General features: G+C 43.3%; 1 protein-coding gene across 5 annotated transcripts in view; it reads right to left on the bottom strand.

Annotated features, from left to right (window-relative positions):
• Window positions 1–26574, bottom strand: part of LOC309533240 (phospholipid scramblase 1-like) — a 61468-nt gene that overhangs the window by 11824 nt on the left and 23070 nt on the right. The window contains exons 1-4 of one of the 5 annotated variants that reach the window (XM_082224566.1): window positions 10373–10488; window positions 4897–4929; window positions 2298–2408; window positions 784–902 (exon numbers count right to left, since the gene is read on the bottom strand). The exons of 1 other annotated variant lie outside the window; for it this stretch is intronic. In XM_082224566.1, coding sequence (XP_082080692.1) covers window positions 784–902; window positions 2298–2408; window positions 4897–4909 — 243 coding nt within the window. In that variant the 5' untranslated portion in view covers window positions 4910–4929; window positions 10373–10488. 3 more of the 5 variants (XM_082224568.1, XM_082224567.1, XM_082224570.1) reach the window with 3 other exon arrangements.

The following is a 26574-nucleotide window of genomic DNA, read 5'->3' as shown; positions in this document are numbered from 1 at the left end:
CGAATCCCCACAGCGGGGTGAGCGCCCGTCATTCGGTCCCAGCTCCTGCCCACCTAGCAGTTTGAAAGTGCAAGTAGATAAATAGGTACCGCTTTATAGCGGGAAGGTAACAGCGTTTCCATGCACTGCGCTGGTGCTGGCTCGCCAGAGCAGCTTCGTCACACTGGCCACGTGACCCGGAAGTGTCTTCGGACAGCGCTGGCTCCCGGCCTCTTAAGTGAGATGAGCACGCAACCCTAGAGTCGGTCACGACTGGCCCGTACGGGCAGGGGTACCTTTACCTTTACCTATGGTCATTTACACTGCCACCATTTTCATTTTCTGCACACTTGCTTAAAGGTGCTTATATCCACTGTTGATATTCATCTGTCTCGAGAGACAATGGAGTATGCCTCCAGGGGTGAAGCCAAACTTCTGCATTAGCCAGCTCCTCCTCAATGAGGAAGGCAAAGCAATGCAGCTCCTTTTGAATGGTATGAAAGGGCAGAAAACAGCTAATTATTCTTATTTTATTTTTATTGCCATGGTGGGTGTCTGCAGAGAGTGGGGGAGGGAGATGGTAGACAGCTATCCATCTACTCAAATCAAGAGAATGTGATTTTGAAAGTTTGGGTGGAAAGAAAAGAAAAGAAGGAAAAACCACAGCTGGTTCTTGTGTGTGGCTTCCCAATTATGATTGCCAGGATCAAGGCAGGGTTCACCATGGCAACTGTGGTGACCATATTTGTGGAGACTGCTGTGCTTGGTAAATGATGAGACATAGGGATAAATGGAGGGAGATACCTGGCTTAAATATTCCAATCCTGGAGGGCATTTTGGAATTGCAGGAGGTGGTGGCATCCAAATCACAGGCACATTAGGCTGATACTGAACCGGGACAGCACTGTAAGTTGCTGGCAGACCTAGGAAATTTCAAGAAAGTTATCCAGGAGTGTTTTGAAAGATCAAAACCTAATTAAAACATTATTTTAACTTCTAGAATTCTTGAAGACCCTAAAGCTGCAATCCTAACTCCCATTTACCTGGGAGGAAGATCCACTGAATTCAATAGGACTTGGTTCCAAGTTGGCATGCACTGCAAATCAGAAACAACTGAAAGCAAACTGAGCAGCTTCAGAAGGGTTTGTGGTTGTACTGTATGTTTCAACAACAACCCTTCGCTTTCACCCATCAGTAGGAGCCCATAAGGGCATTCATTCAGGTGGAAGGGTCACTATACCTCCAAACTACAGCCTTGCTGTATTATATTTGATCATGGATTCCTTTCATTGTGGCAAATCATTTTGGATAATTTCACAAATGTGATTTATAACTACTGAAAATAAATTCAGTGTTAATTCTTCATCATGTTCCAATTAAATTCTGCAATAATCTCAGTCAAGATCGCAAGCCTTTCTTTTTTCTTTTCTTTTCTTTTCTTTTTTAAGTTGGCTGTGTTACATGAAAGAAAATGCATTTCAAATGCAAGGTTTCACAAACGCAAGGTTTCACGAACTTGTCAGAAATGGCTGAAAAATCCACTAGAGGGCGCACAGAGTATTCACCATACACACAGGGGTGGAAAATGAAAAATCAAAACACTGTACACTACTTTATACAAACAATTTCCACCACCTCATTGTTGATAGATGTGTTGGAGGCCTGTAAGGGATATGGGGACAATGCGCTCTCCAGTTTCAATTCACCTGAATTCCAGTTCAAAACATAATTTAACTTCAAGCAAAAGTTTCTTTGCCGCCCACTTCTCCCTGCTCACGTTGGGAGGAAGCAAGCTATCATGTGCAAGCCAAGAACAAACTTTGGCTACGAGTTGTGCTTTGTTAGTGGCAAAACAAACCACAATCCCTGCCATGGACACGGCACTAAACCAAGGTTCATGGTCTGTTTCTCCCAGCGGTGACACTTCCATCATCCACAGTGGGTGTGAGTTCACCCTCACACAGTAAACCATGGTTTTTGGCTTACTGTGCAATGTGGTGATGCAACAACTCAAGTTTTATGCTGTGTGCCTTAACGTTGTACTACAAAATTCTGAACAGAGAACAGCAACTGAGTTGTGATTAAGGATAGCGAACAGACTTTCAAATCCCCAGGAAGCCAGTAAGCTTAGACTTTTTGGTTTTATTGGGGGGGGGGGGAATATGGGACGGAGGTGGATCTTGGAGGAAAGGCAGGATACAAATGTAATAAATGAAGATTTAAATGAATAGTCAAACAGTCACATTCTGAATATTTCACCTATCTAAACATCATTTTGTAAGCAAACTAAGAAAGCCTGCATAGACCCAACTGCTTACCTGGGACTGCAGGTCCAGGTGCATTTGGAGGATATCCATATTGGGCTTGGCCAGGTGGATATCCTGGGCCTGGATATTGTGGAGGTGGTGGGGTAGGCTCAGATTCTTTTGCTGGAAGAAGAGAAAGACAGTCAGGTGTATGGTGCGCTACTGCATTGGCTCCCAGTATGTTTCTGAGCACAATTCAAAGTGTTGGTGCTGACCTTTAAAGCCCTAAGCGGCCTCGGCCCAGTATATCTGAAGGAGCGTCTCCACCCCCATCGTTCAGCCCAGACACTGAGATCCAGCCTTCTGGCGGTTCCCTCATTGCGAGAAGTGAGGCTACAGGGAACCAGACAGAGGGCCTTCTCAGCAGTGGCACCCGCCCTGTGGAACGCCCTCCCATCAGATGTCAAAGAGATAAACAACTACCTGACATTCAGAAGACATCTTAAGGCAGCCCTGTTCAGGGAAGTTTTTAATATGTAACGCTGTACTGTTTTTAACACTTAATTGGGAGCTGCCCAGGGTGGCTGGGGAAACTCAGCCAGATGGGCGGGGTATAAATAATAAATTATTATTATTATTATTATTATTATTATTATTATTATTATTACGCTTGTGCCCTGCATCTTCATTATCCATACCTACACACTGTGCATGTGAAACATCTTGAAGCCTGTTAATGCTTTTGGGGGTGGGTTATTGTTTTTGTTTTTGTTTTAATTATGCATTATGCATTTTGTGTTTTGTATTGTGTATTTTTTTTATGTGAAGTGCCCTGAGATCTGTGAAGGAATACAAATTTCATAAATAAAAATAAAATAAATAAATACATGAGAGAGGTGAGGACAAAAGATTATGGATCAAAATTCAATTGCCAATCGCTAGGGATCCTTACACCCCTATTTTAGCCTTTTTAGAAATGCTAGTTTGTTGCAATATTTATATTAAAATGAGTTAGGTTGACCATTTCTAAAAACATTTATAAATGTTTATAAGCATTTTATAAAATCATTTCTTTAAAATATTAATAAACACATTGCCATTTTAATTTGGAAGTCAGCTGGTTGTAGAGAGAGAAAAACGTAGGCTCTGAGGTCAAGAGGGATGCAAAACACCAAAAATTGTCAATCTGCAACTTCTGAGTTTCATTTCCTTTGACCTCAATGCCATTGGGTGCCTGGAGGCAGTTGGAGGATGGATGGTGGCTAATGGATTGAGGTTGAATCCTGACAAGACAGAAGTACTGTTCTTGGGGGACAGGGGGCAGGCAGGTGTGGAGGACTCCCTGATCCTGAATGGGGTAACTGTGCCTCTGAAGGACCAGGTGCGCAGCCTGGGAGTCATTCTGGACTCACAGCTGTCCATGGAGGCGCAGGTCAATTCTGTGTCCAGGGCAGCTGTTTATCAGCTCCATCTAGTACGAAGACTGAGACCCTACCTGCCCGCAGACTGTCTTGCCAGAGTGGTGCATGCTCTAGTTATCTCCCGCTTGGACTACTGCAATGCACTCTACATGGGGCTACCTTTGAAGGTGACCCAGAAACTACAACTAATCCAGAATGCGGCAGCTAGACTGGTGAATGGGAGCAGCCGCCGAGACCACAAAGAAAGATCTGCACTGGCTTCCAGTACGTTTCCAAGCACAATTCAAAGTGTTGTTGCTGACCTTTAATGCCCTAAACAGCCTTGGCCCAGTATACCGAAAAGAGCATCTCCACACCCATCATTCAGCCTGGACACTGAGGTCCAGCTCTGAGAGCCTTCTGGCAGTTCCCTCACTGTGAGAGTGAACTTATAGGGAACCGGATCGAGGGCCTTCTTGATAGTGGCGCCAACCCTGTGGAACACCCTCCCATCAGATGTTAAAGAAATAAACAACTATCTGACTTTTAAAAGACATCTGAAGGCAGGGAAGTTTTTAATGACTGATGTTTTAATGTATTTTTAATCTTTTGTTGGAAGCCGCCCAGCGGCTGGGGAAGCCCAGGCAGATGGGCGGATTATAATTATAATTATTATTATTATTATTACTACTACTACTATTACCACCAGGTTCATCAGTCAGTGCAGACTTTTCAGCACCGGATTTATATGTTGCCAATACATAGACTGTCCCACTGACAGCCTATCTGCAGCATTTTCAATCCGCTGCAGCCTCCTATTTTCCTAATATAATGCATTTTTGTATGGTTTTTGCCCTTAAATATACATATTTAAACCCACACTTTACTCTAGTTAATATACATATTTTACACATTACTCGGCTGGAGAATTGCATTGCAAAATTCAGATAAGTGTGAATTTCAAACGTCTGCTGTATTTTGGCTTTGTATGTTGTTTCAGGAAGTGAGAATTAGGTAACTTTGCCTTCAAATGTAACCTGAATCAAATTTCTCTCCCAACTCTACCTAACAGAAGAGATTCCTGCTTCTGTAGCATTATTTTAAGTCTTGCTCTTAAAATGGAAACTTGAGCCCCCTCCTACATCAGACTGGACATAAGAGGAAGCAGAAGCAAAGAGGCATTCATGCAAGCAAAACCAAGGAATGTGCATATTCCAAGCTCAAAAGCAAATAAGTCACACACACGAACTGCTTTTTGTTGTTTTACTCACTTGGCATTTCCATGATTTTGCATACAATCCTGTCTGAAAAAAATAATATATTTATTTTACAGTATGATCATTTCTCCCCACTTCAGTTTGCTTGCTCTTTGGGATGATTGACAAAAACAAATGTTACATCTGACCAGCTATTATGAAAAGATAACATAGTCCATGTTTGTTTTCAAAGCACCCTTGTGGAGAAATGAAATATACAGCTATGGATGCTACAATCCTAAACACACTCACTATGAAGTAAGTCCCATTGAACTTGCTTCTCTGAATATATATGTACTGGACTGAACTATACAAAACTGCAGACAGAATTCCATTTTGGTTCCAGGTTTCTTGGTTCCAAATCATAGATTTCCACAGAAAACCCCGCTGCCTGTTCCAAGGTTTGTTCAGTGGTATTTGCACTGCCATTCCCCGCCCCCCTCTGCAATGTTATCAACTATGCAATTCCTTCAAGAGCATGAATATAATATTTCAGTTGAGGTCACAATACATCAGGGGCTTTCTAATCTTACCAATGCACACACAGTATTTCTCAAAATGAGGGGGAGTTAGAAAATGTTTTGGAAATCCTACAGCACAACATAAATTTCTTTTGTGCAACCGCTGTTTGCAGTTCTTTTACGCAATAGGCCACTCGGAAGGGTTATTCTAACACATACTCAAGATGTCTGGAGCAGGAATGAAGAATCTGTGGCCTCTGGATATTGTTGGACTCCAACTCTAATTGTCTATCGGCAATGTTGGCTGCAGCTGATGGGGTTTGGAACTACAAGTTCCCTATGCCTGCCCTAGGGAAATGCTGCAGGAAGCCTGTGCTACGGGACCCAGCCAGTGCAGCATGTAGGGTTCAGATAATAAACTAGTTCACTTACCACCACTTTGTATAGTCTGAAATGAGTTATTCGATCCAACCGCCAATTGAAACATAATTCAATTCCTCAGGGGGTGACAAAGTTAAAATGAGAAAAAAACAATCCTTGAGACGTGAATTTCCTTCCTTGTTTGTGTTGAAGGATCATTTGCTAGACTTGGTGGTGTGGAAAGATGGGGTGGGTAGGCAGGGTATATTGAGGGCAGATTCCCATGGTTGGAATTCTATGGCATGTTATTAGCAAATGTTCCATCAGCTTGCCAGGTGGAATGACCTCCTTCCCCTCTCCCTGTGTGCTATTCTGTGGGTTCCCCTGAGCCAATTTGGGGGGGGGTGCATGGGGGAAGGAGATGGGAGAAGCTGCATGACACAAGTGGAAGCCCTTATGAAGGTCTTCCTCTTATGGGGTTCATCAGGTGAATCCCATCGCACAACTGACAGCATTTGTCCTATATCAGAAGTGGCATGTGTGGTGGGGCAGAGCCACCTAACAATGCCATCACCACTGTTGTTGACCTGGACAGGGTGGTGGTGAGGTCAGGGCTGTGTGGTTGCAGTGGCAGGAGCTTGGTGCAACCATGTGGCCCTGACCTTGTTGTTGCTTCTCTCCAGCTTCACTAAGGGAAGAAGCAGAAATGCTGGTATCAAGAGGTAGCCTCGCTCTGGATTACAACTGAATATAAACAATTATAATTACAGATTGGGACCTAGTCTCTGGGCAAATGTTCTCCTCATCAATAGACACTGCAGCTTCTGTTTAATAAGATGCAGTTTGCTGGCAGAACAATGATCCAGATTAATGTAAGGGCCACCATCTTCCACATGGGCCTGTCCAGTTATGGAGCTATGTACTGGAAAAGCTTTTTCACATCCCTTTGCCTTCAAAAGTTAGATGGGTGAGGACTGAAGTGAGGCCCTCTTCAGTGGTGGTGCCATGATTCTGGAATTCACCAGGCCCTGAGGGTGTTTCCAGGCAGGAACATTATCTCACAAACAAGACATTGAGATCCAATATTTCTGTGTGAGCCAGGCGTAGGCAAACTCGGCCCTCCAGATGTTTTGGGACTACAACTCCCATCATCCCTAGCTAACAGGACCAGTGGTCATGGATGATGGGAACTGTAGTCCCCAAACATCTGGAGGGCTGGGTTTACCTATGCCTGGCTGTGAGCAATGAGCATGCAAATATCTACACACCTTGTTTTCCAACCATATTCATCTGCTATTGTGACCAGACCCAGAAATAAAGAGGCAAGGCACAAGTGATGGGTTGAAATAGGGCCACATTTTATTATTAACCAAAACCTTGAGCAAGCTCAACCTTGCCCATTTCAAGTGGCATGACAAAGCTTGGGCCTTATGGTGTGCCCTACACCCTCCCAGGCCCCACAATTCCAGGCAGGTGTGCAGGTGAGGCTCAAGAATGTTCCAGATCCAAGCTAAGGGCCCCACAACCTATATTAGCTGGCCTCCAGACACACCTGTCACCTTCAAAGGAGCCTAAGGGTGTTTCCACTGTTCAACCTGCAACCTTGGTTTATGGAGCCATTTGATGCCTAGCTTAAATATTTGAGTTTCTAAGACTGTCTGTTCCTTTATCTAACCGTAACCTTTCCCACACCTTCTCGCCGATAATGTGACCCATATAAAACATGCAACCAAATCAACCTGTGATTTCCACCCCTACATCACAACATCCCCTGAATACAGTATGGAGTGGGCAAAAAAATCCCACCCAGCTTGGACAATTTGCAGCCAGACAAAAAAACACAAAAATGCTGCTTAAACAAGATGTAGCTGGAAATCCCACACAGCCAAGGATGGTAAAGTCTATGGCATGGGTGTGGCGCAGCGGTACACCAGGCAACCTGGTTTTGCAACTTTCTAAAATGGAATCTTACAAGGTTGGGCAATATAGACCACCTGCCATTCACCCCCAGTCGGCAGTGCTTTTCAGGAAGTATATATTTCCTCCTGTCCCATCCACCCCGCTTGTTTCATTCTAAGCACGGGCACACATGCCTTAAAAAATGATCAGAATGGCTGGGAACATTTGATTTTTCACAAGTTTTTTTTAAAAGGTTGATATACAAGTTTTCCAATATACCAACTTCCACAAAAGTGCATACAAAACAAAACAAAAACCATGCTGCACCTAGGCCCACCAGCCATCCACTAAGGAGCACCTCACCAATGGAAGCAGAGCAGAGGGCATGGTAACAGATGGCACCCTGAGAAATGTCATCGCCCACACAGGGGGGTTGGGGTAGTGGCACACGATGGGCTCCAGTATGTCAACAGCTGGGTAACATACATTTCCCCCCCTTTAACGCATTAACCACACATTTTGATTCAATGTGGGGGAAAGTGCAGGCTAACATTTGGATGAGGACAATGTCACATTGCCGGCACACACGCAAAAACCCCATGTAGACATGGGATGTATCAAATCCACTTTAAATTGTCTTGTGTACACCGCCTGGGGGGGAAGCAATAGCTGGAGCTTTTGGAGCAAAGAGCTGGGGATGTAAAGGTTAAACAGCCTCTCCTCCCGACAACTTGCAGTGCCTTTATCTGATCGCAGCGCAGGGAGAATCAAAGGGGTATAGTTTCAGGGTATAGTTTGAGGGTATAATTTCAACAGGTATGGTTTCAGGAAATCTCTGCCTTCCCGAAGTTGATGCGTTGCTTCCAGGCAACTTGTTCATGGAGCTTTCTTCTTGACTTGTTTTCATAGATACACCAGTTAATTGTACTGTATTTTAATATTGGGGGGGGGGGTTGGATGGGAGATGACGTTTGATTGGGCAAATGTTACCCCACCACTTTGAGAGTGTTTCCCCATCACTTACCACAAACAAAATGAAACATTCTTTTAAGAGAGTTTGTGCTTTTTTTTTTGCAAAAGAGCTCCAAATCAGCAACGGTTGTGTAGCTTAGTTTGCTAGCATGGCTACAAGAACATGGAAGCTGCTTTGCAATGATTCAGTCTATATAGCACAGTACTGTCTACACCAGTGGTGGCCAAACTCGGTCCTCCAGCTGTTTTGGGACTACATTTCCCATCATTCCTGACCACTGGTCCTGTTAGCTAGGGGTGAGGGCTGGAGGGCCGAGTTTGACCACCACTAGTCTACACTGACTGCTGATGGCTCTCCAAGGTTTCAGGCAGGGTTCTCTCCCACCCATCCCTGGAGATGCTGGAGATTGAACCTGAGTCCTTCTGCATGCAGTGCAGATGTTCTGCAACTGAGCAACAATCCCTCCCAAGTGGAATCCCTAATTGGATCAATTCCTATTCAGAAATAACAATTATCTGGATGCATTCTTGGATTCCCACTCAGGAGCTGCTCTTGTCAGCATGCCATGGAAAAACAGGAACTGGACTCCAGGGTCTGGAAACTTTGACTCTGCAAGGGGTTGTTGACATCCAACTCCTATCATGATTAGCCAAGCTGGGTGAGGCTGATGGGAGTTGTAGTCCAACAACATCAGGAGAGTCAAGGGTTAAATTACTGTGGTTTTTGATTATGTAATCCACCAATTCACATTAGTTAGTAAAGGTTTAACGTTCTAATTAAATGTATGATTTTTTAAAAAACAAAAACATCACTACCACCACCACAGCATTATAATTCAAAATTCGCGACTTGGCACCTTGTTGTAGACAGCCAGGATTGATATCTAGCAAGGCTGGATAAGCACAGAATCGTGGAGTTGGGAACCAACGGGTCATCTAGTCCAACCCCCTGCAATGCAGGGATCAACATCTAAAATTTAACAGTTTCGCTTTTCTTGGCATGGATATACAATACAGTGATACCTCGGGTTACAGATGCTTTGGGTTACAGATGCTTCAGGTTACAGACTCCGCTAACCCAGAAACACTACCTCGGGTGAAGAACTTTGCTACAGGATGAGAACAGATATCGCACAGCGGCAGCGGGAGGCCCCGTTAGCTAAAGTGGTACTTCAGGTTAAGAACAGTTTCAGGTTAAGAACTGCCCTCCAGAATGAATTTAGTTCTTAATGCTAGGTACCACTGTACTAAAGGAGATGTTTCACCGATGGTGTTGGGCAATGCCATCTATGGAAACCTGATTTCGCGTTTCCTGTTTAATTCCCCTCAGCCTGCCCTTACTTAACGGCAAAATAAAAAAATTCCTTCCAGTAGCACCTTAGAGACCAACTAAGTTTGTTATCGGTATGAGCTTTCGTCTGCATGCACACTTCTTCAGCTGCACACGAAAGCTCATATCAACAGCAAACTTAGTTGGTCTCTAAGATGATAATGGAAGGAATTTTTTTTATTTTGTTTTGACTACGGCAGACCAGCACGGCTACCTACCTGTAACTTACTTAACGGGGCGTCGAAGGAAAGAGAGGTTGATGCCCCGCTCCCCTCGCCACCTAATCGGGGCCCCGGGCGGAGACCTCTTTTTAACGCGCCTAGTCTGGAAGGTTGCAAACTCGAAACAAACTCACTAGGCAGCTACTAATTCGAAATAAACACCCTTAGGGGTTGCTTTGCAACAGTCTTCACATGCTCTCTCCTCCGGTGCCCATATTTGCTTTCTACCCCGAGGTGAAAGCCAATACCTTGCCGGTGGGTCTCTATTCGTTGCTTCTCCACACGCCGCGGGCTCAGAATAGCCACAGACGAGGACGTCTCTTTAGAGACCCGCCCTTGCAATGCAGCGCAGCGGGACGATGGAGATAAAATGGAGCCGGCAGAGGGAGGGGAGAGGGAGAGTCAAAACAAGAGTGAACGGAAGGCGGAGCTGGACGCAGCAAGCGGAAGCCAAGGCTGATGCTCGCTGGCCGAGGCTGCCCTCTTGATATCGCTCCCTCGACAAAGCGCATTTACATGCAGTTGTAGGAGCTGTCCAGTCCGTCTCCATATTAGAGGATCAGGAAATAAGCGTTGCCAGGACGTCCAAAAGCCGGCTGTCGCGGCTCGGGGGAAAGGAACTCTGCGCGTGCACAGGAGTCTGCCCATTTTTATCACTCCTCACCATGTTCAAGGGCTGATCCTTAGGATCGAAAGAGAGTGTTTTGGAGCTTTACGCCTGCAAACTTTGCCCCTAATCGAAGAGAGTCACGCCGCCAAGCGGCAGAGGAAAACGGGTGTGCTTCTTCCAGAATAGCGAACGTGTTTATACTAATAAGCGAAGCAAATACCTTTTTCTACAACCCGGAATGCAGAACTTTGAAATTCAGAACTGCTACTACTTTTTGTGCGGGCGTCAACAGTTGTCACCCCCAGTGCATTTTGGCGCTTGAGTTTACTGGGTTTCGCAGTGTATTCTGGTGCTGGAATGCGGAGTTTGAAATCCTGGCAACCTCCAGCTCTGGAGGCGCATGAATATTATTTGCTAGAAAGCCAAGTGGAAGAGTCATATTGGGTTCATGCCCATAGGCTTGCCTAAAGAAACAGGACAAAAGAAGTAATTATAATTTAGCAGTTTTCATGTTATTCTATTTTATTAAAGCAACTAGAAAAAATATGATGATGGGAAGATCTCACACAAGTGAAGGGAAGCAGTGGGGAGGAGGGGAGGGTGAGGTTGAATTTGGGAAATAAAATAATATATGGGACAGCAAAGGATATAATAGATTCTTCTAGAAAAGTAATATATGATAACCAGAATAGAAGTTCAAAAGGGGAAGTAAATGTATTTTAAGTATTTTCATTATTGTAATAGTAGTTATTATTTCTTATCGGTAGAAGGCTATGTTCGTTTTGCTTCTTCGTTTTGCTGTCTGTATAATTTTCTTAAGTCAATAAAAAAGGGGGGGGGGAGAAACCGGATGTTGGATTACGTAGATGGCCTGGTCCAGAAAAACTCTTCTTAATGTTGCAACATAATGGTATAAACAGTGCGTGATAATGTCCAAAGCGATCACTAGCCTACTTGCTTGCTCTCTACTTTTTTTTCTCCTGAACTGCTTGTTCTGCCACCCACAGGAGTCTTTACAATATGGCATCTGGGACGGCTCAGTCAGTAGAGGAGGAGTCTCTTAATCTCATAGCTATGGGTTCAAGTTCCACAGTGGGCGAAAGAGCCCCACTATTGCAGGAGGTGGGTCACTTCCAATTCTACAAGTCCATGATTCTATTACCTGTTGCAGTTGTGACCACTGTCCATCATTCTCAAATGTTTTCTTGTTTTCTCTGCTATCTTTCTGAGAGGCCTAGATGCTCCCCGCTGAAGCCTACAACAGCAATAAAGATTGACGGAAAAGCAGCTGTTCCCATACACAACTACCACCCTTTTCCTTTTATGTACTTTTATAAAGAGCATCATTCACTCAAAGAGTGCAGTTCTTTCCTCTCCTAAGGCCAGTGCTTTTTTCTAAAAAATTGCTTAGGGGTCCTCTCATTTCCCTACTCATACTGAAATACTGCCCCTCAATGAAGCCAAACTTGGATTCACAAAATGTTTAGGGGTATATGTACCCCTGCATCCCCCCGGGAAAAAGCGCTGCCTAAGGCTACAGTGTTTTAGGCCAATCTGAAAAGCCTCTAATAAAAGGTTTATTGTTCCATTTAGCAACAGATGAAAAGATGGTTAAATAAATAAAGAATTTAAATAATCTGCTTTATGGAAGGAAGCAAGAAGCAACAGAGAGCAGAATAAGGGCAGTTTAGAAATAGCTACTGCAAGGTAGACCAGAACTCCTTTAGGCAAACTTGATTATAAAGCTAGCAACTGAGGTCAAAGCACAGTGACCCACAAACTCTAGACACTACATATTTCCTTCTGCTAGGAAAGAGCTACTTACAGCTCCAGGACATAAGAGTTATTAGGCAGCTAATTTGCTTGCTTGCTATGTACCTTCTACCACAGGCATAGGCAAACTCGGCCCTCCAGATGTTTTGGGACTACAACTCCCATCTTCCCTAGCTAACAGGACCAGTGGTCAAGGATGATGGGAATTGTAGTCTCAAAACATGTGGAGGGCCGAGTTTGCCTATGCCTGTTCTACCACTATCAAACCACATTGAGAGTGTATGTACTTAAATCTCAATCAAAGCTCAATTAATTGATGGCAATTACCGAACTGGATGAGGGCCCATCAACTGAAGCTACATCCAGACAAGACAGAAATGTTGGTGGGTGGCTCATCTGTCTGGATTAGTGGTGTTTATTCTGTATTGGACTGGGTTGCAGTCCCCTTGATGGAACAGGCATACCACCTCAGGGTGCTCCTTAATCCATCTTTGTTTCCTACCAGTTTACGTTAGTGTGGTAGCTGTGACCCTGCCTGGACAGAGATGTAGCCTGAGTTGTCCTTATTAGCTATGCTCATATGTTACATTTTGGACTTCATAAACTAAAAATATAGCTGCTAGAATACCAACTGATCACATTGCACCAGTGTTTTGTCAATTGCATGGGATCCTGGTCTCTTTCTGGACCCAATTAAATGTACTGGTCCACATGTCAAGATTTCAACAGAGGCTCTTCCTTGTCCAGGTGTCCTGCCATTGGAGGCCCAGCAGATAAGCTAGGGGGCGGAACAACTCTCCTATGAAGAAAGGTTGCAGTGTTTAAGAATAATTCGTTTAGAGAAAAGGCAAGTAAGCGGCAACTTAATAGAGGTTTTTTTTAAAAAAAACTATGCATAGCATGGAGAAAGTGGATAGAGAAGAGACTTCCGGGTTAGCGCCATTGGCAAATGGTGGAGTTCCTCCAACCGGAGGAACTGGCTCCGTGGAAACTGGGTCTTCCCGCTGTGGCGAAGGTGGGGACCCGCTAGAAATCCCAGGCGGAGGAAGCCTGGGAACGTGGGGTTTTTGGGGCTCCGGAGTGAAGTGGGGTGAGCGGCGCGGTGCTGCGAACTTATTGCTACTTTCACGGAGTGAAGCCGCACAGCCATTGCCGGAGAGCGCTGACTTTTTCCTGTGGGCAATTGGATTTAAAACAAGCACCCGTGAGTAGAAACGGAAAATTGGATCAAGAATTAATTTGGCACCGAAGCGGGAAGGTTCAAAACAGGAAGTCCGCCTTCCACTTTTTGTACATAGACTGAAGCAAAAACCTTGTAAGCTAAAATCTGGAAAGTCGTTTAAAAAGTTTCACATTGACTGTGAATGGAATACTTTGACAGATAGCTAAAGAAGAGAAATAAATTGATTCCAATGTTGCCTTCTGCATTCTAAAGAAACAAAATATCTGAAAAATGAAAGTAATTTTCCTTTGTTGGACTTGCCTTAAAAAAAAATGGATACAAATAGAAATTGTCTCCTCTAGAGGGAGCTTGCTAAATTGTCGCTGCATCTACTTGAGGACTCTACAGCTGTCAGATTAAGATCGTGAGACCAGTCCTTTTTGACCTTGACTAAATATGAGCTGGGAGGAAGTTTTGGTGCTTTCTTTATGTAAGACAAGTGCCTTGCTGGAACAGATGCATGAGAAGATGGATTTGATGAATGAGAAAATGGATTTGATGACTGTTGTGGCTAATAACAAACAGGGAATATTGATACAGAAACTATTCAGGGACCAACTCAGGAACCTGTACTGATTGGGCAAGTGCAGAAGATAATGGAGGAGGTTGTGGTTGCACCTCAAATAATACAATGGAGAGACCCGAGGCCCTACAGGAGTATAAGCCGCTGTCTTTGAAGATTGAAGTTGGAGTCGGCCAGGGGGGGTCTGGAGCTGAGGAGGTCTTAACTTTGGAGAGACCTCAAAATATGTTTTAAAATGTTTTTTGGACTACATTGATGATTGTGGGGAGTGGGACTCTGGGGAATGGGCTGGTTGGATGAAGGGAGACAAAGATAATTTTGGGTTGGAATCCCCCAGAGACCTACTCCCCAACGAGAAAGGAAAGAAACTAAGAAAGAGACCAACAAAAGACAAGGAGAAGTGCAAGTATAAACAAGAAGAAGAAGATCTGCAGAAGGGACATGGAAGAAACTTAAGAGTCTTGGACATTAGATTACCAGGTTGATGGACTAGATGGAATGGACAGTAAGGACTGACACGACCCGAGACCAGGAAGAAGAGACGTTGGATGAAGATTGGAAGAAAATTTATAAAGAAATTTTTTTCCCTAGGGAATTAGCCTAAAATTAATGAACATTAGGGGAAATGTTGGAATGAAACTATATGACTCTAGTAGAAAATATATCAGGAGTTATGTATAATCGAGTATTAAGCGTTAAGCTCTAAAGTATTTTTTGGTAAGATAAGGTTAAATAACTTAAGGTAATTTGAATAACAGAATATGGGGAAAGGATGGAAAGGATTTATTGAGTTAATTAATAGGTTAAATTGTCAAGATAAATTATTTAGTAAAAATTGAGAAAGATGGAAAGAATTTGCTGAAATAATCAATCAAACTAGAATACAAAAAGGGAGGTGTGAGGAGGTCAATGAAACAAGCAAATGGAAGTTAAAGTTATGTAATATGGGATTTGTGTCTTTTCCCCCCCTTCTTTTTTTATCTTTTCGCTGTATTGTTGCATTGGTTTTTATATCTTGGTTTTTTTCTTGTTTTTTCCCCAATGTATTGTAGTGTTGTTTTTAATTTTTTTCTTTCTTTTCTGTAATTTTGAAATTATTAATAAATATTATTTTTTTTAAAAAAGTGGATAGAGAAAAAGGTTTTCTTTCTCTCTCATAGCACTACATCCAATGAAGCTGAATGTTGAGAGATTCAAGACAGATTAAAGAAAAAGAAAGAAAACTTCTTCATTCAGTGCATAGCAGAACTAAGGAACTTGCTCCCCGAGGAGGCAGTGATGGCTAGCAACCTGGATGGCTTTAAAAGAATATTAGGCAAATTCATGGAAGAGAGGGCTATTGAGAGCAACTACCGGTAGTTAAGATGGTGATGCTCTTTCTTCACAGCTACAAGCAGCAATGCTTCTGAATGTCCTGGAAACCACAGGAAGGGGAGAATGCTATTGTGGTCAAATCCTGCTTGCGGGTTTCACACAGGACACAGTGAGAAGGATGCTAGGCAAGATGGGCTCTTTATGTTCTTGCAAGGAATATTCTCCCCAATAAAGCTCAACTGGCACCTATTCTGACACTTCTGTCTTACAAGACACCAGGATCTTCAATCACTTGGTTCAGTCTTCTAATCTCTGCTTATTGTTTTATGCTACTCTTTTAGAATTTTGCAGATTTTAGTACAGTCAAACCTTGGCTGTCGAACGTAATCCATTCTGGAAGCCCAAAATGTTGGCTTCCAAAATGTTTGACAACCGAGGCGCGGTTTCCGATTGGTTGCAGGAGCTTCCTGCACTCAGGTGGAAGCCATGTCAGACATTCAGTTTCTGAAAAACGATTGAAAACCGGAGCACTTACTTCCTGGTTTTCAACGTTCAGGAGCCGAAACGTTCCAAAACAGAGGCGTTTGGGAACCGAGGTTTGATTGTATGTTGTTTTCACATTTCAGCTGTATTTATACATTCTTTTGTTCCTGAGGCTGTGAGCTTGCTTGAAGGGTGGAATAGATATTTCTACAATAAACAAGGTTGTTTGCATCGTTGAGCATTTGTGATTAATTTCATATTGGATGGGCTCAGATGCCTATCCAAGCACCAAAGCCCAGATTTCCCATCTACATCAGGTTGCCATCCACATTTCAGAGAAACCCAGTTCTCCCATCTTGGGCTTGGTCCTTCAGGCTAGCTGAGCCCACTGCATGTTGCTTCCTTCTTTCTTGAAAAGGGTAACGTTTAGTGCCCTCCTATTTTACACTGGCAATAACAGCCAAAGAAAGAGCATTGAGGTCCTTTAGAATCACTGGCAAAAACCAAAGTTTTACCTTGGAACAGTGCTTTTGTAAAAAGAATGTAGTCAGCAAATACTTTTTGCGTTCAAAAGGAATATCATCAAATCATGAAATGACCCACTGAGACACATACTAATGAGAAACTAAGCATGTTCAGAGACAGGGTTGGCCCACACATGAGGCAAAGTGAGACAACCACCTCAGGTGGCAGAATCCAATGGGACAACAGATCCCAATGTTGACCTTTCTGCCCTCCCCTGCTCCTGGTGTAGATCTTCCTCACTCCTCCTTCCCCGGATCTGCAGAAAACTTGTATCAAAATAAAATGGATTCTGTATGACTTATTTTTGCAGTTATATAGGTTGCCATTAAATTGATTTGCATTTTGAGGATTCATGCTGATTTCTTTGATCAAAATGCCCTCGATCCAAAGCGACTCTGTCTCTGAACCGCATGATACCCAATAGAAATGGTTCTGTTTCCAAAATATGTGTTTCCAGAGGAAATGTGGTTATTAGGTTCATTATTTGGAGTAAAATGATAGTGTTTCACTCAGTATAGGAAAATACAGAGTACATTTCATTTTTGAAGGGACAAAGTTCTGTTTGTTTAGTAAATGGAAGGAAGGGTACCTCCAAGAACAAATGTTTGCTAAATTTCCCATTTCCCATTGACCTGTGTATAGTTTATGTAGAGGCCTTTAAAGGCAAACATTCTGAAAACAAAGGTGTTAGCTGGCTCTTCAATAAATAAGCACAGGCTCTCCTGCAAAAGGACACTTTTTCCTGAAGTGACTGGGGCAAACTATTATTGTTATTTATTATTTATTATTATTTTATTATCATCATGCATGCATGCATGCTGTAACCCTGGCAACCTCCCCTTCTCAATTATTCTGTCTCTGTCCATTGCTCAGAGCGGGGCAAGGCGGGGGGGACGGACGACGACAGTATTTGCATTGCCAGTTTGCTCTTAATGGCCTGGTCCTCTACTGCTCCCTTTGTTTCTTAATCAATGGCACCTCTATCAGCCAATTTCCTGAACAGGAATAATAATAACAAACCAGCATAGGTTGCATTTTTACACTGCTAATTTTAATGTCAGTAAGCTCACCTTAATCATCTAAACACCGCTTGAACCTCGACACCTAGGAATCGAAGAGGAGGCAGGGAACCCTGAAACGTGGACACCCACAAATCCATTACAATACTAAGCCAGCCACTGCTGCTGCATGAACTCATATTCTCAGTGAAAAAGGTTTTTAGACAGAATAGCAAAAATCAAGTCGAATTGCTTTCATATGAAACTACTCTCAGTAGCCCCATGCAGTCCATTTCCATACCTGCAAGTGAGTGCAAATGATCTTCTTGGAGAAACCAATGGATTACATTCAGGCCTCAAGTGTCCATTTTCTTCTTACTTTGGGATTCTCACCAACCCTTGCTTTTCTGACAAATTATCTTGCATTCTATGTGGCTAGGCAGAAAATCTGGAAGGAAACCAGGACTATGGTTCCATCTGCCCAATATGTTTAAAGCAGTATCGTACCCCTTCTAACTGTCATGGCTTTTCATTCAGAATCCTGGGAACTGTAGTTTTTTGTTTTGTTTTTAGAGTGCTGGGAGTTGTTGGGAAATCCCTATTTCCCTCACAGAGCTACAGTTAGAATCATAGAATCATAGAGTTGGAACAGACCACAAGGGCCACAAGTTCCCAGAGAGGGGAGTGATCCTTCTATCACTATAGGAATTACAACTCTCTAAAGGGAATAGTGTCTCCTATATGAGATGTTGGGGCATTTATTTGTTTATTTGTATTTTTTATTAAATATTTTCTTGATTTACAGAAGTATGTGTAATGTCTCTCATATTTTTTCCGTGTAACATTTTTACAAATCAGTTTCATTTGTTGATACATTAGCAAGAAAATGAGTGGAGGGGTGGAGGGGGGAGGATGGGTGGGGTTGGGTGGCAATGTTTCTATTTTGCTTAATGTATGTAGGGTTTGGTGTCAGCATTGCTTGTGCAGGTCCTTTGCTATTCACTTGTGTTCCTTTGGTGGTGAGAGAGGTTGGGGTTGGCCTAAGGTGTGGTTGTTTGTTTGTGATTGGCTGTGGTGATCTTTGTTTTCATGTGTGAGTGGGGTGGGTGGGTGTTTTGGATCAGGTTAGCCATATTGAATAATCCAGGTGGATTATTGTCCTTGACTTGTTGGGCTGTGTGTGTGATAAAGGGGAGCCATACCGGGGTAAAGGCGTCTTCTTCTGTTTGTCCCAGTGTCAGTTTAAGTTTATTGGTTAATTTTTCTAGTTGGGCTGTTTCCCATACTGTTTGGTACCATTGGTCCATGCTTACTCCTGACAGGTCTCTCCAGTGTCTGGCTATGGTGTTTCTAGCTGCTGAAAGTAGGTGGGTTATGTACCTAACACCAAGAAAACTAGCGCTAATATGCCCAGGGACCTTATCCAAATGCTGGAGAGGGTGCACCTCCACAGGCACATACCTCCACATGTGGTGGGAGTGCCCCCAAATCCAACTATTCTGGACAACAGCCATTCGAGAAATATGTAAAATATCTAAGCAAGTATTAGAAATCACCCCAGAATTGGCCCTACTAAACATCTTCCAAGACAACAATGCCCATTTACACCACAAACATGGTGGGGAATTTAATGGGCAGGTAAACCCAGCTTCCGGGTAGTGCTTGTAGTGCTTGGCTGGAAGCTTTTCTAAAGGAGGGATCAGGTGAGTCATTACCTACCATGGCAGCTGCTCAAGGGTGCCAAAAGTGAACCCACTCCACAGCATTATGCACCCATGCATTTGTAAGATTCAGACAGTGCAGCAGTTCTTATTAGTGCATGGAAAGCTGCTCCATCTAAAATACGCTGTTTAATATAAAGGCAGCAACACTTGTACCACCTTGCTCCATGTTAAGAGGCCTCATTGACCAATGGTTTAAATATCTTTGCTAGCTAATAGGTCTACTCTGAGACTTCAGTACTGAAGTCCTCATCCAGAGCCACAGGAAAAACATAAGGGCCCCAGTCCTCATCAAAAAGTCTGCAACCCTATACTAAGGATTTATCATCATCAGTTCAATTGTTTACATACTCACCTGTCACTTTAGTGTCCCATAGTTACAGCAATTTAAAACTCAATATTAAAATCAGTTTAAAACATGTTAGAGCTACAGGAATAGGGTAGGTCGGGGGGGGGGGATCAGGTGACAAAGTCCAAAGTAAAGGTGGGAAAACCTGTAGTTCTCCATGTGTTGTTGCTTCCAGCTCTGGTCAGCCCCAGCCAGCATGACCAATGGGCAGGGACGATGGGTCCTGTAGTGCAGAAACATTTGGTGGATGTGGATCCCTGATGCAGATCTTATTGAGCTGGAAGGACCAAGGCAGCTTTTGTGTTCAGTTCAATCCCAACTCTCATGGAGAGAAATGTTCCCATTCCAAAATGGTCCCCTACCCGCAACGATGCTATCAGCCCTCTGAGAAAACAATATTAAGTACAGGCATACCTTGGTTGACGAACGGCTTAGTTGCCAAATGTTTTGGCTCCCAAACGATCAAAAACCGGAAGTGAGTGTTCCAGTTTTCGAACGATTTTCAGAAGCCAAACGTCCGGTGAGGCTTACGCAGCTTCTGATTGGCTGCAGGAACCTCCTGCAGCCAATCGGAAGCCGCGCCTTGGTTTTCGAACGGTTCCGGGAGTCGTTTCCGGAATGCATTCTGTTTGTCAACCAAGGTACAACTCTACTATATTGTTCCTTTATTTCTCTACAACCAGCTATACATTTTTCCATTTTGTGTCAGGAAAAATCCTAGGAATATAGAGCAGCATATAGAGAAGGTGGATCTTACACACACACACACACACACACACACACACACAGTACTTAGGTTTGAGCCACCCAAATGAGCCCTACATCTGAGCTAACATTAATATATATATAATTTTTATATTCTTATTACTTACACCCCGTCCATCTGAGCTGCTTCCAGCACTCCCTCTCCCTCCCTCCCTCCCTCCCCCCCTCTCTCACTCTCCACACACATACACATATAATTTCCATTCTACCCACCCTTCCTCTGAAAGAAGGATGAGTCTGCACACATCCCATGGAAAGGCTTTATTGTGACTCAACAGCTGCCATAGATTTCAGGGATTTGTGTGTGTTTAATCCTTTCCTTCTTCGCTTTTCTGTTCTAAGCTAATGCCCTCGGAGGAAACAAAGCAGGCTGCCTTGTTTTGTTTTGCTATACAGCAGGCATGTCCAACTTTCAAGAGTCTGAGATCTACTCCCACTATAAAATAACTGGCAGTGATCTACCAAAGTTTTTTTTAGGAAGCCAAAGTTGTTGAGCTTTTATTTTATTTTCCCCTCAAAATTTTGGGGTGGGGTGTGTGTTCCACAATCTACCATGATCTACCACATACCCCCCACAATCTACCAGTAGATCACGAACTACCTGTTGGACGTCTCTGCTATACAATGTCTCTCTCTCCCGAAGAAAAGAAACTGGCTTGGATCCTGATATAACTCACCTCAAGGAAGTTCATGGACAGGAAGCTTCCCCTCCACTCCCTGAAGTGTCTCTCTCGGGCCTCCCAGAAGTCTCTGGGGCAGGTTGGGGGCCCTCCTAAGCAACTGGGATAGGACACCAGGGCAGGGGTCATTGTTATTTTATTACTATTAATATCTATTTATTTGTCGCGCTTTATATCAAAGTGTCTCAAAGCGTAGTGAGAAGGGGGGGAGACCTTCTAAAAAGCATGGAAACTAAATATGAAAAGCAGGAAGGGCAGCAGGAGGAAAGGAGAACTTTCCTTCCATGAGCTTCCTGAGGTGAATTTACTACAGGAGCCAAGCCAATGTTGTTGTCGTGAAAGCCTGTGAAAGAAACCAGGATGCAGGTGGCGCTGTGGGTTCAACCACCAAGTCTAGGGCTTGCCGATCAGAAGATCGGCAGTTCGAATCTCCGGGATGGGGTGAGCTCCTGTTGCTCGGTCCCTGCTCCTGCCAACCTAGCAGTTCGAAAGCATGTCAAAGTGCAAGTAGATAAATAGGTACCGCTCCGGCGGGAAGGTAAATGGCATTTCCGTGTGCTGCTCTGGTTCGCCAGAAGCGGCTTAGTCATGCTGGCCACATGACCCAGAAGCTGGCTCCCTCGGCCAATACAGTAAGATAAGCGCTGCAACCCCAGAGTCGGCCACGACTGGACCTAATGGTCAGGGGTCCCTTTACCTTTACTATGAAAGAAACCAGAACTATGGTGGTCCTTCTGAGCTGCCATTTCCACCCTGTCCTTAAAACGGAAGAGCCGTGCTTTACAACGAACGTCTCGAAAGCATCCAGTAAAGTTTTGTCAAAAATATATAAGTTATTATTTGAATGGTATGCAAAGGATGAAGAAGTTAAGTTGGTTATGATTAAATGGGCTCAAGATCTTGGTCATAATATTGAATCTGATACGTGGAAAGATTATGGACAAAAATAATTAAATTCACTGCATATACGGCACTTAAGAAAAATTTAATGAAGATGATGTATAGATGGTATTTGACGCCGACTAAACTTGCTAAAATGTATAGAACTCAAGATAAGGCATGTTGGAAATGCAAGGAGAAGGAAGGGAATTTCTTCTGTGGTGGACATGCAGTAAAAACAAAGCCTACTGGGATATGATATACAATGAATTGAAAAGGATTTTCAAAAATACATTTATTAAAAAAACTGGAGGCTTTCTTATTGGGTATTATAGGAGAGGAAATTCCAAAAGCAGATATAAACATATTTATGTATGCCACTACAGCTGCAAGGACACTTTTAGCCCAGAAATGGAAGCAGCAGGAACTTCCAACTTTGGAAGAATGGCAGACAAATGATTGAATATGCAGAACTGACAAAGCTGACAGGGAGAATCAGAAACCAGTGTGAAGAACTGTTTTGAGAAGGACTGGAGTAAATTTATACAATACATGAAAGAACATTGTAAACATTTGAAAACGTTTGTAGGTAAATTTTAAGAAATATAGAAAGAAGGTAAATAGGGCGATATAGAAATGCTAAGATGGTTGTGATTACTTAAGAAAGCCAGGGAGGGTGGGGAGTCAATGCTTGGTATGAGCAAAGTTGGGGACTTCCCTGGCTTTTTTCTGGCCCACGTAGGACCAGTCTGGATAGTTGGCCTTGGTGAAGATTTGACGTTTTCATCCCCAAAAAGTTTTTGATTTGAGTTTCTACTGAAATGAGGCTGCATTTTAATGTTGTACTTAATCTTGCTTTTAAGTTGTATTTTAATCAATTGTTTTTACCTGGTGTCAGCTGCCCTGAGCATGGTCTTGGCTGGGAAGGGTGGGGGTATAAATAAAAAATATAATTAATTAATTATAATTATATATTTATAATTATAATTATATAATTATGATGTGAGGATATGATTCGATATGAATGTGACAAAGGATAAAAATGAAAATTTAATTTTATATCTATATCTATCATCTATCTATATCTATCTATATCTATCTATCTATCATCTATCTATCTATCTATATCATCTATCTATCTATCTATCTATCTATCTATCTATCTATCTATCTATCTATCTATCTATCTATCTATCATCTATCTATCATCTATCTAATCTATCTAAAATAGCATCCCACCATGCAAGGAAACGGGAGAGCTTCGTTAGTCGGCTCTCCTCGTTTTGCTTGCCAGTCTTGCAAAGGGGGTGGGATCCGCTCTCTGTGAAATACTAAGAGGCTGCAGATTTGCACCCAGTGTCTCCTCCCAACTTTCTGGGAGGAGCGAACTTGCAGCTGGCAGCCAGAAAAGATGCCCGCCAGCGAGTTAAAAGACACGAAGAGCCCCTTCGCACCGTCTTGCCCGCTTCTCTGTGTTTCCCCTTCTCGGGGGCGGAATCCGCTGGAGTTTCGCAGGCTGGAAAGACAATCGGGGGAAGTTGTGTAGAGAGCCGCCCTTGCTCTGCACGGCATGGGAAGGGGAGGAAAGGAGCGGATCGTGAAGGACGACAGCCAGAAGGACAATAGCCGGATGGAAAACAACAGCCAGAGATAAAAGACAGCCAAGCTCGGGGCAGCACGGACGAAGCAAGGAAGGGCCGCCCCTGCGCCCTCTGCTGGCTCGATTTCTCCCCTTGCCTCTCGTCCAGTTTAATCCATTTCCCGACGCATCTTTAAAAGCGGTCGTCAGGCGTCTAAAATTAGGACACCGGGGATTTGGGGCCCGCTTGAAGGCCCCTTCTTCCCAGGGTGGGCTGTGGGCAGTTGCTCAGTGATGAGGGAAGCGACCTCTTTTGCTTGCTCAAGGGTACGTCGATGTTGTCAGGGCTGATGGCCAAGAAGTTCTTGCCTGAGCGCCTGCAGAAATTAATCCCTTCTGCACACACACCCAAGTATTTGCGTGTACTTCAACCGCAGACCATGACAGTTATGGGAAGTTATTGCACATTTTTTCGGTGGTTTCCTGGAAGGATCTCAGTGGTTAACCCCTGAGAATTTAAGAAAGACCTGCTGCATCTGGCCAAAGGCTCAAATAGTGCAGCCTCTTGATCTGGCAGCGGCCAGCCAAATGCCATGGGGAAGCCCACAAACAGGACACAACAACTCCTCAGAAACTGACTTAAAAAAGAAGAAGTACAAAGAGCCAGATTCCTTTTTATGTATCTTTATAATTTAATTTTTCACACATACATATAAAGGCTAACACATTTTTTTCCTTTCCTTTTCGAAATTCAGTCAAAAATACAACAGCATCATCTACTTCTGTGTGAGGTACAATCTGCAACCAATTGTTGCAGTGTTGAGTGCTCCAGCCATATAGCTTTGCCTTCTGTCAGGATAATTCTTTCACACACACACACCCATACAGGCACTTGGCATTTTCTGACTACAGAGCATAGTGCTTTTTAAAAAAAGAAATCAAATGGGGGGGTGTTCTCTTAGGGTATTCCCCCCCCTTCATGATTTTTTCTACATCTGCAAACCTTTAATATCTCCCTCTCTTCTCCTTTCGTAGCCCCTCTTTGGCTATATAGGCACCATAACATAGCAAGAGTTTGTTTTTGGAAGGAGCTATTTGCTACCCCTAAAACATTGGACCACTTAATACAGTTTCTTACATACATTCTGATTGATATTCAACAACAGTCATAACGTAAGGTCAATGATTTTGCTGGGTCTGTTCCAAGTGTGACTTGGTTAAATAGCACCCTCTGATTGGTAAATCCATCTTTCCTTCACGCCCCCATTTCCCTCAGTAACTCATGTTGGCAGCACTATATGTTATGATTGCTGAGTGAATGCTTTGGCGTTTTCTACAGCAAATATACAAGTTGTGGGAGCAAGGCATGCGTTTAAGTTCCAGGCACTGGTTCGTGGGTGCTGCATCTAAATTTCCAGATGCAGGTTCATGAGTCCCAATGTTGGACTGGAGATTGTAGAAGCAATACATAAAATTTTTGCATTTGCACTGGGAGCACTGAACAACAACAGGGAAAACCCCGGGCACTTGGGAGGTATGGCATCAGCTCCTTAGTTACTAGGGAAGGGATGGAAACCATCCAGATGTTGTGGATTCACAACTCCCAAGAGCACCAGTCAGCATGACCAATGGTCAGGGATGATGGGAGTTGCAGTCCAGTATTCTTGGCTCAAAACAAAAGTTTAGCAGTATATTAGCCCTACATACAAAGAACAGATACGAATCCCTGCCTTAATTAATAGCCACAAGTTACAGATACTGCCCCTTTCCTCACACAAAATGCAGTTTACTCTCTGAGCACTGGCACATACACAAGGAAGGATTTCGCACCAAAAGTATACACTTTTTATATATCAAAACCTAAAAAAATAAAATCAGTATATATTTCAAGAATTGAGCAGCCTCTAATAAATGGAACTATTCCAACATAGGTGTGAAAGCAGCAATCACAATACAAAAATAAGTAGTTTTAATGTGTGTGTGTGTGTGTGTGTGTGGTGGGGGAATCCTTCAAAGCAGGCTTGACAATGATAGCGAGGCAAGACTAGAAGTGACATGAGGATGAGGGCTTTGCTGGAAGTATTTATAATCCAGAAATCTGCTCTGCTACCAGACCCCAGCTCGCTGCTGCCGATTTTGTCCAGTGTGTTCAAAAAACATGAAATCCTACAAAGGAGGGGGGGGGAGGGGACAGAGACCAAACAAAACAGACAGCAGTTAGGCAACTGCAAACCAATATTTAGACACTTTTCTACTTATTCCATTTTACAGAAGTTTTTGAAAACCAATGCCATTTTAATGAGGAAAGTCATTAGAAGGAATGGTTACTAATCAAGATAGATCAAAGAGATCCCAAATACTAGCCATTGGGGAATATAAATGAGAGACAATGCTATTGCACTCATGTGCTGCTTATGGGCTTCACATAGGTGAGAACATAAACCTGGACAAGTTAGACCTTTGGTCTGATCCAACTGGGCTTTTTTATGTTCATCATGTTCCTGCTTCCATGTTTGTACAAATTGGCACTGTGTCATTAAGCTGAAATTTAGGTTGCTTCCAGACAACCTGTCTGTTTGGCATTCATCCTGATCTGTTCACAGGGAGAATTTTTTTTTGAAGGGGGGGCAGGTTTGTCGTGCAATAACTCCAAATCTACTTTAATTGCACAACCCAAATCTGCAAGTATGTGACTGAATCCCACCTGAAAAACGCAACGACCTGGAAGTGACCTGAGTAGATTGAACAATCTGGTAAATTCCATCACCTTAAATATTTAATTTGATTCAGCATGGCTTTCCTTCCTCCATCTACCTCCTGGATGCATGCCACTCAGTGCTGCAGCAATGAAAGCAACGACTTGCGCCAAAGCTAAAATTGCCAATAATCATTCCAAGAAGTGCCAGCAAATCTCTGCAGCTCTTTAATTAACATAAGGCACTTGGGAAGTTTACATGACTGTCCTTATCAGCCAAAAGCAACCAGAAAGTCCTACAGGACTCAAAGTGCCTTGTAAGGAGCATACATAT

The sequence above is a fragment of the Podarcis vaucheri genome (genome assembly GCF_965113315.1).
Source record: "Podarcis vaucheri genome assembly, chromosome: 5".
NCBI classification, from domain to species: domain Eukaryota; kingdom Metazoa; phylum Chordata; class Lepidosauria; order Squamata; family Lacertidae; genus Podarcis; species Podarcis vaucheri.
This window is presented reverse-complemented; position numbering and strand designations above follow the sequence as displayed.